We start from the raw sequence: 11,852 nt of genomic DNA on the forward strand, positions 1-11,852 counted from the left end.
TGGTCAGGGTGATGTGTTAAAAGCAGAAAAATGGACAAGCATAAGGATCTGAGGTACTTGGACAGGGGCCAAACTGTGATGGCTAGACGATTGGGTCTATGCAATGGTCAGTACTCTCCACAAGTGCTTCAGCAAAGGACAACCGGTGAAGCAGGGACATGGTCATGGGCAGCCAAGGCTTATCTATGTGATCCATGGAGGCCCCACCTCACAATTTACAGGACTTAATGGATCTGCTGCTACCATCTTGGTGTCAGATACTACAAGGTCTTGGCTTTGGAGGGTCAAAGCTTTTTTGGCAGTGTGAGGGAGGGTGGTCTACATAATAGTAGGCAGGTGGTATTAGGGAAATGGCTGATTGGTGTATATTGTATCGATATAAGATCACCCAACTCAACATTTGACTGGATTTCTGTTCATTCTAGGCCTCAAACCCATTTCTACTGAACCAGTGCCTACTCCGCCCGTCAGCAGAGCACAGCAGCAAAGCGGAGAGTAAACAACAGCGTACACCACTGCAAACACCACAGATGTCAAAGACAACACGACGGCAAGGCCAATCTGTGGCTTAAACTCTGCGGCCTGGGTGTTAAAAGCACCATAAGCTTTTACTGGCTGTTACTGTGGCTAAGGCCTTCATTAGAGTCAACGTCAGGCTGGAGGCCTCTTGCTGTGTAGTGGCCTCTCATCCTAGTCAATCTGTTCAGGCTTAGAAATCGACTGAGACTAATCCTGTTTTCAAAGAGCTTTTCCAGTTGAGCGAAATAACAGTTTCTTTGTGTCTGAAAAACAGACAATTCATTGGATGTCGGTACTGGAGTGATGGAGGTCACACGTCTGTCACACGGACAGACTTGAAACTTTTTAAAAAGTACTAATTCCTAATAGTAACGATGTTTGTCTTGGGTGTATTTCTAGGAAGTCATGGTTCTTTACAAAAAAAAAAGTAGGGTAATGGTTCCTGACCGTGGTTCTGGAGGATCGCCTACTCTGCACACATCTAGCTCACATCTGTTCCAGCCAATCAGACAATTAACAAGCCCTTCCTGAGTTGATGGTAGTTAGTTAGAGCAGTGATTCCCAACCCTGGCCCTGGAGGACCCCCTACCCTGCTCATTTTAGTGGTTTCCAGTGCCAACACACTACCCTCGACTCAGGAAGGGCTTGTTAATTAGCTAGATTAGATGGATAGGAAAGTTAGGAACAGAACAAACACTAACGTGTAGGGCAGGGGGAAGTCCCCCAGGACCAGGGTTGGGAACCTCTGTGTTAATGCAGGAAACCACAAACAAAAATGCAGGGGGGCAGGGAAGGGGGTGCTCCAGGACCAGGGTTGGGAAGCACTGGTTTTTAGGGAACCTGAATTGCTTTTGCTTGCTTATTCACTATCATGCCCCTAACGTGTCCCCACCTCCACCTACCAGCATCTAACAGTGACCTACATTATATTAGACTACCTGTCATTATCCTATCCTATGTTGACTGATACACCCATCCCTGCTACAAGAGCAAGTCAAGGCTGAAGAGTTTTAGAGGGCTTAGTGATCGCTGGGCCCCCCGTGGGCTTGGAAACCCCCATTTTTTGGCACCTAGTGTTAAAGGTGTGCTGTTCAAAGTTTAAAAGGGTTCTCAAGTCTAAGAGTCGGCCTAGTCACTGATTCGATCACCGGTAAAGCCACAGCGGTGCCAGAGAGCCCAGAGAGCACGAAGAGAGAGTATGGCCCTCTCAATCACTTCATGTGCGATGCTAGTCAGGGGAGGAGTCTGTTGGCTGACATAACTCAACTGACAGTGAGTTTGTTCAGCTGCCCAATGACGTGACTACGAGGCTGTTAGCAGTAATGTACATAACATGCATATCTAGGTATATATACGCCATATGTCCAAAGGTTTGTGGACGCCCCTTTGTAATGAATACAATTCATGCATACAATTCATTCAATGCATGCATCCCTGTGGACAAGTATTGCCAAGAGAATAGGACAGATACATATGAGCGTATTGGCACCATGCCTAATGCCAGGCATGGGCTAGAGGGGTATAAAGCCCCCCAGCATTGAGCTGTGGAACAGTGGAACTTTCTATGGAATGATGGAGCACCATTGGATAGTAGAAAGCCTTCCCTGGACAGTAGAGACACCCCTAATCTCCCTTAATCGCCCTTGATTTTGGAAGAAACAGGGATCCAGGAGTTATTCAGGTTTCTCAGTCTCTTACAGTCATATGTAATTCATCACTCTGGATTATGTCAATTGTTATTCATTTATCTGCAGCTGAACCGGGTTGAATCACTTTGGAATGGCAGTGAAGGGGCAGCAGGTCCTGCTTTGAACTTGAAAGGGATTGGGCAGATTGTTTCTATGGGAAGGGCAGTTCCTAGACGAGAGGGTGGCCACATTGCTCCTTGATTGCTTCTGGAGGAAACTTTGCTCCAGACAGCCTCTCTACATTATTTATCCCCATACAGTCCGTCCCCATAGCATGCAGGAGGGAGTGTGTGTGTGTGTGTGTGTGTGTCTGGGCAAGGTGAAGGAGAGAGGGGAGGAGGGTGAGTGGATGGGGGGGGGGTGTTGGTGGTGGGGGGGGGGGGGGGGGGGGGTCAGTTTGCATCGATCACACTGAAAAGTGTCGAGCATCAGCGCTTCGGCTGTGGCGGGCTGCAGCGCGCAGACGCAGGGCCCAGGCACATTTATCAAAATGACAGCGTCTGGCGAAGCAGGTGAAATAACGAGGCTGAAAGAAAAATCGCCAGCCGCGAAACAAAGGACTGCACACCCCAACATCTGGATAGCGGTGCCATCTCTAGGGCAGGGTGGCAAGATGGTGGAACAGTGATTCCCAGTCCTGGAATACCTGTCCGGCATATTTTGGGGCGATGCGATAGAAGAACCACGCTCAGATCTCCATTATAAACAGGATGTGGAACCAAATGCTATAGCATCACTCGAACAACCATTCAAAGCACCTTCTTATGTTTTGGGGGGTAGAGTTGATCCCCCTGCCCTGCTTGCTGCTTACGCCGGCCCCTTCCCATTCCTGGGCCTTTTAGTGCTCACGTGTATGGCAAAATGCCTAACTGAGCAGACATGTATCCAAAATCACCTTGAGTGTGAGCAGAGTGTTTCATTAAATCAAGCGTGGGAAGGACATCGTTCGCCTTTGTTAGCTTGATGCTAACGAACACTTAAATCTTCATAGACTGGCTAGCCGACACTAGCATTACTGCAACAGTGGTCATTTTTAAGAACCAAGCCTGCTAAAGCACAAAAACACACACACAAAAAATAAATTAACATGGGATCTAAGACCCATAAACAAATAAATACATTCAGGGTAGAAATAAATCATTAAAATAACTAGCTATTTTTTTTATCTTTCTAAATTTAGACATTTATATCTGTATTTACTATTAATTGCTAGATTACTTTATATAGTTTTCCGAATGTGTGTTTAACTTTGTTCGGTTAACTAATTAATTAATTAATTATTGTATTTCTTTCCTTCCGTTTCGACCGTCGAATTATGTGACCGTAGGGGGCGCTGTTTACATCTACGCCACATCTGCTTACATGCGGCAGCGCCTTACGTAAACTACGTAAGCTAATCAGACGCGCTTTTAGCTTCTCAACCAGAAACATCTACGTTATTATTATTATTATTTTGTCAAGCTCGGGCATTTTGAACTCCACAAAAATAAGAAAAAATTATCTAAAAAAAAAAAAAAAAAAAAAAAAAAAAAAAGGAAAAAATGTGATCAGGGGGCGGGGACACTGCTTGACTGATTTGCAGTGTGGTGGGGTTTAGTAGTACAGTACTGAATCAGGTCATCCCTGCCTTAATTAAAGGCTAAACTGACCACAATGATATTTATTTGAGGGGACGACGACGACTCAAGAACACTGATGATTTATTATAAAACATGTATTATTATTATTATTATTATTATGTGTATTTCAGTTTTTAATTTATGAGGGTGTAATTACTGTAGTAATGTGTAGTGAACCAAAAGGCAGAGCTGGGCTGATGCAAATGCAATTAAATACATTCACTGAAAGAACGTTCTTCCTCTTTTTTTTAAGGAAGCCCTTAATGAGTTGAGGTGGGTGTGTTAGACCAGTAAACACACAAGGCACAGGCCAGGGACACTCCAGGACCAAGACTGGGGAGCACTGTAATGGGACAACAACTTCCCTCCCCTATGGGAGAACACACAAACACTAACGTAAACAAAGTCATGCTGCCTGTTTTTTTCCCCCACTCCTCTTTCATTCTACCCTATTTTTGGGGTTACTACTTTAGAAAGGGAACAGCAACATTGGGGAGGGCTGTGGGGGCTGGGGAGAGATGGAGGGAAGGGTGGGAGGGTGTGTTGGGGGGGAGAGATGGAGGGAGGGAGGTAGAACGAGAGAGAAAGAAGGGGGAATGGTTGAGAAGGAGAAACAAAAACACCCTGGGGGATTAGAGGCTGGAGTCTCCGGCCCCGGCAGCCAATCAGAGAGCGCGCGCACTAATGCAGGCTGACGGGCAGGCAGCGGGGCGAGCTGGCTGGCTGCCTCCGAGACCAGGAAACGGATGACGCGATGGCAACAGGAGCAGCGCTGCATGTGCGCCCTGTTTCCATGGTAGCTGTACCTTGGATACAGCGCGCTGGTTGGTCTGCGCAGACTGCCTTCAACATCCGAAGCTGTTGTTGTTATGCTACCCCGGCACTCGAGGTTGGGGGGTTTCTTGCCTCGTCTCTCAGCTCTGGGTCTCGGTGCATGAGACACTGTGCCCGCCTCCTGGCCTAAAGTGTTGCTAGGCACATTAGACAGGAAATGTAAACAACAAAAAAAGAGAGTAAGGCAGCATGAGCCGCCCTCAGTCACCCCTACCACCATGTACACACCCACCTACCCACCATCCACCACTTGTTATGGAAGATGAGTGAAGCTGCACATGTGTGGGGGGCTGTTTTGATCCCAAAGATTAAACACTGCACAAATAACAGGACGACAATAAACAACAACACAGCAATAAGGATTTTTTTTACTCGAAAGACAGGATTATACAATATAAGCTGAGTGGATCTCAACACGAACATGGAAGGAAATGAATGAGATCCACAATAAACAACAAACTCATTCAAAAACTGGTGCAACACTGACTTTTAGACTTTCTGGATTTTTGGTGACCAAGATAAGATGGATGAAAAAGCCTTTTTTCCCCCAGAAAACTACAGGGACAAATCTGACTGAACATCCCTGTCCGGATCTCTGCAGGTGTGCTCGTCACCCACTGTGGTTTTCCCACTCAAAATGTTCATGCTCAATGTTTGCCACACCAACAAGAAACATGAGGTGGAATTTACAGAAGAACAGGTAGAACTCTTTTCAGCTAACTAAAGGAAAGTGAAAAGCACAAAACCTCATGAGCATCTTGCAGCTAAATGCAGCTCACATTAGCTCTCTGACTTAGTCTGGAGGTCAACCTCAATCTCCATGAGTCGCTGTCCTATCGTCACTGCCAGAGATTTGATCTGTGAAATACGAGAGAGATAGAACACAGAGAAAGAGAGCAGTAAAGAGACAATGTTTCACAAGAAATGGAAACCATCCATAGTAACAAGTGCCCACACTTGATCAGTAAATTGAAGCTAAAGGTGAAGGTGTATTACAGCATAGTGCTTACAGAAAAATAAAAAAATCTTTTGCAATGAATATAAATAGAAGCCCTTCAGGGAGGCTGTATCTAAGAAAAACATTAGAAAAATGTTGTTTTGTAAAAATTCAATTCAAAGTCTTTTGTCTGGGATAAAAAATTGATGGATGATCTGATTGTGCACTTTTGTCTTGAACTAAATGAAATATTAAATATCTGAAAATGTCCTGGGTGTCTGTAGGTGACATCATTGTGTCTGCTTCTTTGAGGAGGAAATTCTTGAACAGGTCCTAATAGCTCTTTGTTTGCCGGACACGCTCGCCGCTGCCGCCTCTAACAAAGAACTCTCCCTCACAGAAAGACTGCCCTCTGCTGTCTGCTCACATCACCAGAAAAAAACCCCACATGTTTTTCTACAGTGAGAGACCAGCTCACAGACAGTCTGCTATAGGAGCGAGACTGAAGTGTATATATTTACATATCGTCATGGTAATTTCACGGCTGTATCTCCAGCAAGGCAACTTTACAGGAAAAGGAAACAATACCTTCATAACTTCCAATCAAAGTCAGAGTAAAAAGATTTATCTTGGAGACATTTCGACACAATGTTAAGAACAACAGCTTCAAACAGACTGTAGACTCTTGTCTGAGATATATGCATATAAAGCGGATTTTGAATTTATTCATACATAATACACCATATGAATTTAGCAGTTGTTCTGTAAACTAAAAATGTAATAATGACCGGACCGATACAATCGCTCCCAAATGACCCGGGATAAAATCTTTTCAGGCCGAAAAGATTTCACTAAAGTGATGAAGGTTTTTTGGTTCTCCTATAAAGTTGCCATTTTGGAGGTTTGTGTGTGACAGCAACAAGATACGTTACCTGTTATAGTGCTGTGCTGTCTGACCATCTTTGTTCTTAACTGACGTATTCAAGCATGGCCAGCAGACGATGCTGATACTTTGTTATATAGAAGTTCATCACAAAATCTGTTCTGCAGCTGAAAGTCCCCAGCATTGACCCAGAATGACTGCAAACGAACCTAAATGACTCATTAGCTATCTGAGTCAACCCTATGTGCAGATAAAGAGTTTACCTTTGTCATTTGCTGCTCAACGATTTCCTGTAGCTCTAATGTCACTGGCCTGTCTTCACCGTCCACTGCTGCCACCTGCTGGCCAGCAGACCCTAATACATAACTACACAGAATGAAACCGTTAATAAGCAGTTTAATTATATTCTACAAAAAAAGACACAAAGACCTAAAATAGCTTTCACACATACCGACTAAAAAAAAGACTTCAGATAAGACTGATTTGGTTGAAAATATCTGTTGATGAGAACAATATTATTGGATAAGGTTTACTAATACACCTGAATGATGTCCATTTACCTCTCAATGTTTTCGACACCAAAGCAGAAAAGTGATCTCTTGAAATCCAGCTCTTTTGGGGTTGATGTATACATGAGTCCGAGCGTGGAGCCACAGCCACGGCAGGCGAGATTCACAACAAGGCTGATGAAAATAGAAACATGAGCCTGTTACCAGTTTGAGAAATCTTCCCAGTTCCAGTGACCTCAACTTACTCCTACCAGAAAATTCAATGACCTGGATGACTAAAACCTTTTACAAAGTAAAGGTCAACGTTTAAACAAAGGAAACAGGTTTTACCATCCTGGTTCTTTGCGTGTGCAGGAGACATAGGGCTCCTTTCCGATCACGATATTGTCATTGACCCCTGAAATTGTAAAGCAGGGCCAAGGGTTAATACAATTCAAAGACAAAAAAACAGTAATTAGCTTAAAAAAAGTTTGCATCACTTTTTATACAATCTCTTCTAACACTGCCCTTTATTTTATGATCGCTGAGGCACATAAAAGTGCATTAAAGTGGCCAATGCTCTGCTTATCCAATAACTGCAGAGTTTCAAACATCTTCTGGCATTAACATCACAAAACAAAAACTGTGCTAAAACTAGAGGCATTTTTAGGAGCTCATTCATCTTGGGCCAGACTAATTTCAGATTTTTCATATAGTAGAAGACTAGACCTGCATGTGTATTTGCTCTGCCCCCAGATGAAGAAGTTCTTCAAAATTCCTCAAGAACCTCAGCTTCATTTCCATGCGCACAATATGTCAGTATGCTGTTTTTCTATTTCATTATAAAGTATAAAATCATCTTAACCCAGATTCTAAATTCCATTTTTCTCTTGTAACAGAGACTAGAAGTCTGCATCAGATGTGTTTGTGTTCTTGTCCAAGATTAATTAAAAACAAAAGGAAGTTAAGCAATGGACCCCCGTATTAAGAAAATAATAATAATGATAATTTTATATGTGTATTGTGTATATTTGGAAGGGTGGAGAACGGTTTTAACTGTCCATGTGTTTATTACATATACTATATTAGGTTTTTACACATTCGTGTTTATGTGAACAGGCCCTTCAGTTCACCGTTGTTCTGTGAATGAAGAGCTGTGAATAAGGAGCCAAAAGAAAAAGAAGCTGAGAATAAGGAACTAACTTTAGGGGCGTCATCAAGGAGTGTGTAAAGCACACCAACCCCTGGACTCTACAGCAGTGTACACTTGCTCTGTGAAGTGACAAATCACGCTTCTCTATCTGGCGGTCTGATGGATGGAGTCTGAGTTTGGCAAACGTCATGAGAACGTTACCTACTTGACTAGGATGTGCCATCTGTAGAGTTTGGTGGAGGAGGGATAATGCTGTGGGGTTGTTTTTTCAGGGGTTGGCCTATAGGCCCCTTAGTTCCAGTGAAGGGTAATATCAATGCTTCAGCAGACCGAGACTTTTTGGACAATCGTGTGCTAAATACAAACCCTAATTACTATACTGCTTTTATTGCACATGTTCAAGTGTTTGCTCTTGTCTTTAAATACGGTAAGCATGCACAATATCTTAGGTCTCTACTTTAGGTACTACTGTTTGTTTTTTTCACCTAAACGCAATCAGGTAGTTTGAAATGTGTAAGAACTTCAATACCTTTCTTAAGGTTTCCCTTCAGTAGACCCAAACAGCCTAAGAGCACTGACAACAGGTCTCTGTCCTGCAGTCAAGACTGGCCAGGTTAATATTAATACTGACTAACACCAGCTCATTTATTTTACAGCTTCCTTAACGAATCATGAGATGCAGTGGCAGCAATTCTTATGATAGTATACTTAAAAAAAAATCATTTAAATAACTGTATAAATCAAAAAATAAGTATATTTGCATGGAAATGTAACAATGCATATTAGCTATTTAAAGACGTTTGTTTTCATTTATGTATTAAATCAGGGTTTTGCTTTGTTTTTAATTCTTTGCCTCAAGGCAACTTTCGGCAGCTAGACCACGTCTGGTCTTGTAGACCGCCGGCCCTGCATGTTTCAGATGTTTCCCTGCTCCCACACACCTGCTTCAAATGATCAGCTTGTTAGCAAGCAATTATAGCAGTTAGTACCCAGTTAATCATACAAATCAGGCGTGTTGGAGCAGAGATGGGGGTTCCTGGGTACCACAATGTTGCAGTTTTGAGAGCACTGCGTGACTGGATGTAGCTATAGTTGGGACCATTTTTTTTTTTTTTTTTTTTTTTGCCAGAAAGAGAATGCAATCATACAGTTATGGCCATTCCTTCAGACAGAGAGGACAGTGATCTTTGTGAGAGTGAATCCCAGAATCAGGCTTAAGAACCCATTAGAGGGTTAGAGGGCAGTGAGGGGTCCATGAGTCAAGTGTGGTTTGTGTGGGTGAGTGAGTGACTGTGTCTGTGTGTGCATTCATGAACTTTTTTTGTTTTGTTTGTGAAAATACAACTTAATACACTGTATATATTGCTCATGTTATATACATTCTTCTATGTGTTTATACAGAAACTAATTTCTGTATGGGGGCAGAAATCGTTTGGAGGGTTCAGGTCCTTTACACTGTGATATTCTCAAAAAATAACACTACTGACTATTATATGCCATTGCAAATTATAACAGATGTATCAAGGGTGTGATAACTTAATAACCTCCCTCAAAATTGAGGGAATAGTTTATTAAACTGGGGGAAGAATGAATTAAGGTTAGTTTAGGGTTGTAATCCTTTAGATCAGCAGAATTACCATCTGATATTGATCTGATGTGAGTGAAAACGTCTGGACTGGATTGATTTGATAGCCTGTAGCTGAGAGCAGTTCACTCACTCTTCAGCATGATCTGGTTGAGCTCCTCGTCGCTGCCAGCCCAGGACAGAGAGTCTCCCACAGGCCTCCGACACTTCCCACACAGGAACACCGCCGGCCCGTCTCCATCCTCCTCCAGAGCCCCGCCGCCCTGGACCACCGAGGAGCCCTCAGAGACCACGTACGTGTCATCCCCGCAGCCGGAGCGAGCGCTTATCTGGCCGGCCATTGAACAGTCGGGGTTTGTTTACAGCGCAGATCCGCCTCCCGCGCGCCGATTTTCACTCCTCTGCCTCTACGAGTCAACAACGCGCCCGCCAGCCCCGCGTTACAGCGCCCCCTGCTGTACCGGAGAGCGCATGTGCATTCAACCCTGAAGTGTATATTAACTCATTTACACACTTTACACACACTTCCCATACAATATAACACTTACCCACAGTTTAGAGGGGTCAACTTTACAGCTTTGTCGAGTTTGTTGCTCTCTCATTAAATACTATATATTTATTTTAGACCAAAAGTGTTACCCTACTGGGATGAACTGACGCCCTGTCCAGGGGGCATTACTGCCTTGTCCCCGATGATTCCGGGGTAGGCCGTGACCCTGACCAGGAAGAAGCATATCAGAAGATGAATGTATGGATTAATAAATGAATGAATGTTGCTACTCTGTGTTAATTGCTACTGTAATACTGCTTATAATTTACACACAGCTGAGAATAGCCTGAACATGCTGTGTTAAACAGTGCATTTCCTGTGCATAAATAATAGTAAGAAATCAAATCAAACTGATCAGAATCAGATTGAACAGAATTGAAGCTCCAGGCAGACACGTGTTACATGTGTTGAGACAGCTGCTGGATGTGGTAAGAGGATCCGCTGCAGTGCTGTAGCCTGAGGAATTCAGTAGCCACTTGCCCTGAAACTTCATTCTTCATCTGTGGTACTGCTCTTATTTTATTAAAATGACCAAACAGTCACTTGAGGGAGATTATAGGTAAATCTATCTAGGCCTGTTCATCAGAGTATCAATTTTCCAGTTCTAACAGTGTCCTGTACTCCAAAAGAAAGCCTGAAAACATGAATAACACAACATGTTTAATTGGCAAGGGGGTATGTAGAGGTTCTCTAGGAAAGGCAATGGTGCTACATGAAACCCTACTAAATGAAGAACCCTTTGAAAGTTGAAATGGTTCTTAGGTTAAAATAGTTCTTCTATCAGATGGATAACTGCTTGGATATTGTACGTTAATTTATTACTATTACATTATTTAAAGAATATACCCTTACTTTACCTACCTAAAGTCCTAATACTTTTACCACGTGAGGAAAAACGTATTACAAAATTTTTTATTTATTTTATTATTTTATTTTTTAAGTCTGTTTGTTAGTAAAGCATGTGCACTGTTTTGCTGTTTTTTATATTTAAGGAACAACGTAGACTCTATATTAATGTTATAGACACTTTATTAATGTACTATAGAGACTGTATATTAATGTTATAGACACTTTATTAATGTACTATAAAGATTGTATATTAATGTTATAGACACTTTATTAATGTACTATAGAGACTGTATATTAATGTTATAGACACTTTATTAATGTACTATAGAGACTGTATATTAATGTTATAGACACTTTATTAATGTACTATAGAGACTGTATAGTAATGTTATAGACACTTTATAAATGTACTATAGAGACTGTATATTAATGTTACAGACATTTTATTAATGTACTATAGAGACTGTATATTAATGTTATAGACACTTTATTAATGTACTATAGAGACTGTATAGTAATGTTATAGACACTTTATTAATGTACTATAGAGACTGTATATTAATGTACTATAGAGACTGTATATTAATGTTACAGACATTTTATTAATGTACTATAGAGACTGTATAGTAATGTTATAGACACTTTATTAATGTACTATAGAGACTGTATATTAATGTTATAGACACTTTATTAATGTACTATAGAGACTGTATATTAATGTTATAGACACTTTATTAATGTACTATA

The 11,852-nt window shown here is 41.9% G+C and overlaps 1 protein-coding gene across 1 annotated transcript; it reads right to left on the reverse strand.

The window, feature by feature from the left end:
* Positions 1-5,010: 5,010 nt before the first annotated feature.
* Positions 5,011-10,093, reverse strand: mis18a (MIS18 kinetochore protein A). The gene is made up of 5 exons (XM_072659197.1): positions 9,840-10,093; positions 7,320-7,386; positions 7,041-7,163; positions 6,744-6,846; positions 5,011-5,518 (listed from the first exon to the last, which is right to left on the reverse strand). The coding sequence occupies exons 1-5, from the start codon at positions 10,045-10,047 to the stop codon at positions 5,441-5,443; spliced, it is 579 nt and encodes a 192-aa protein (XP_072515298.1). The 5' UTR covers positions 10,048-10,093; the 3' UTR covers positions 5,011-5,440.
* Positions 10,094-11,852: the final 1,759 nt, after the last annotated feature.

This window comes from Salminus brasiliensis, chromosome 16 (assembly GCF_030463535.1).
Source record: "Salminus brasiliensis chromosome 16, fSalBra1.hap2, whole genome shotgun sequence".
Classification (NCBI taxonomy): domain Eukaryota; kingdom Metazoa; phylum Chordata; class Actinopteri; order Characiformes; family Bryconidae; genus Salminus; species Salminus brasiliensis.

What these genes read in the sequence shown, in the direction of transcription:
- mis18a (XM_072659197.1), bottom strand. Translation starts at nt 10,047, where the DNA reads ATGGCCGGCCAGATAAGCGCTCGCTCCGGCTGCGGGGATGACACGTAC. An exon ending in CAACCAGATCATGCTGAAGA is followed by an intron (nt 7,387 to 9,839) that starts GTGAGTGAACTG and finishes TTACAATTTCAG; the next exon opens with GGGTCAATGACAATATCGTG. An exon ending in TTGAGCAGCAAATGACAAAG is followed by an intron (nt 5,519 to 6,743) that starts GTAAACTCTTTA and finishes CGTATTTCACAG; the next exon opens with ATCAAATCTCTGGCAGTGAC.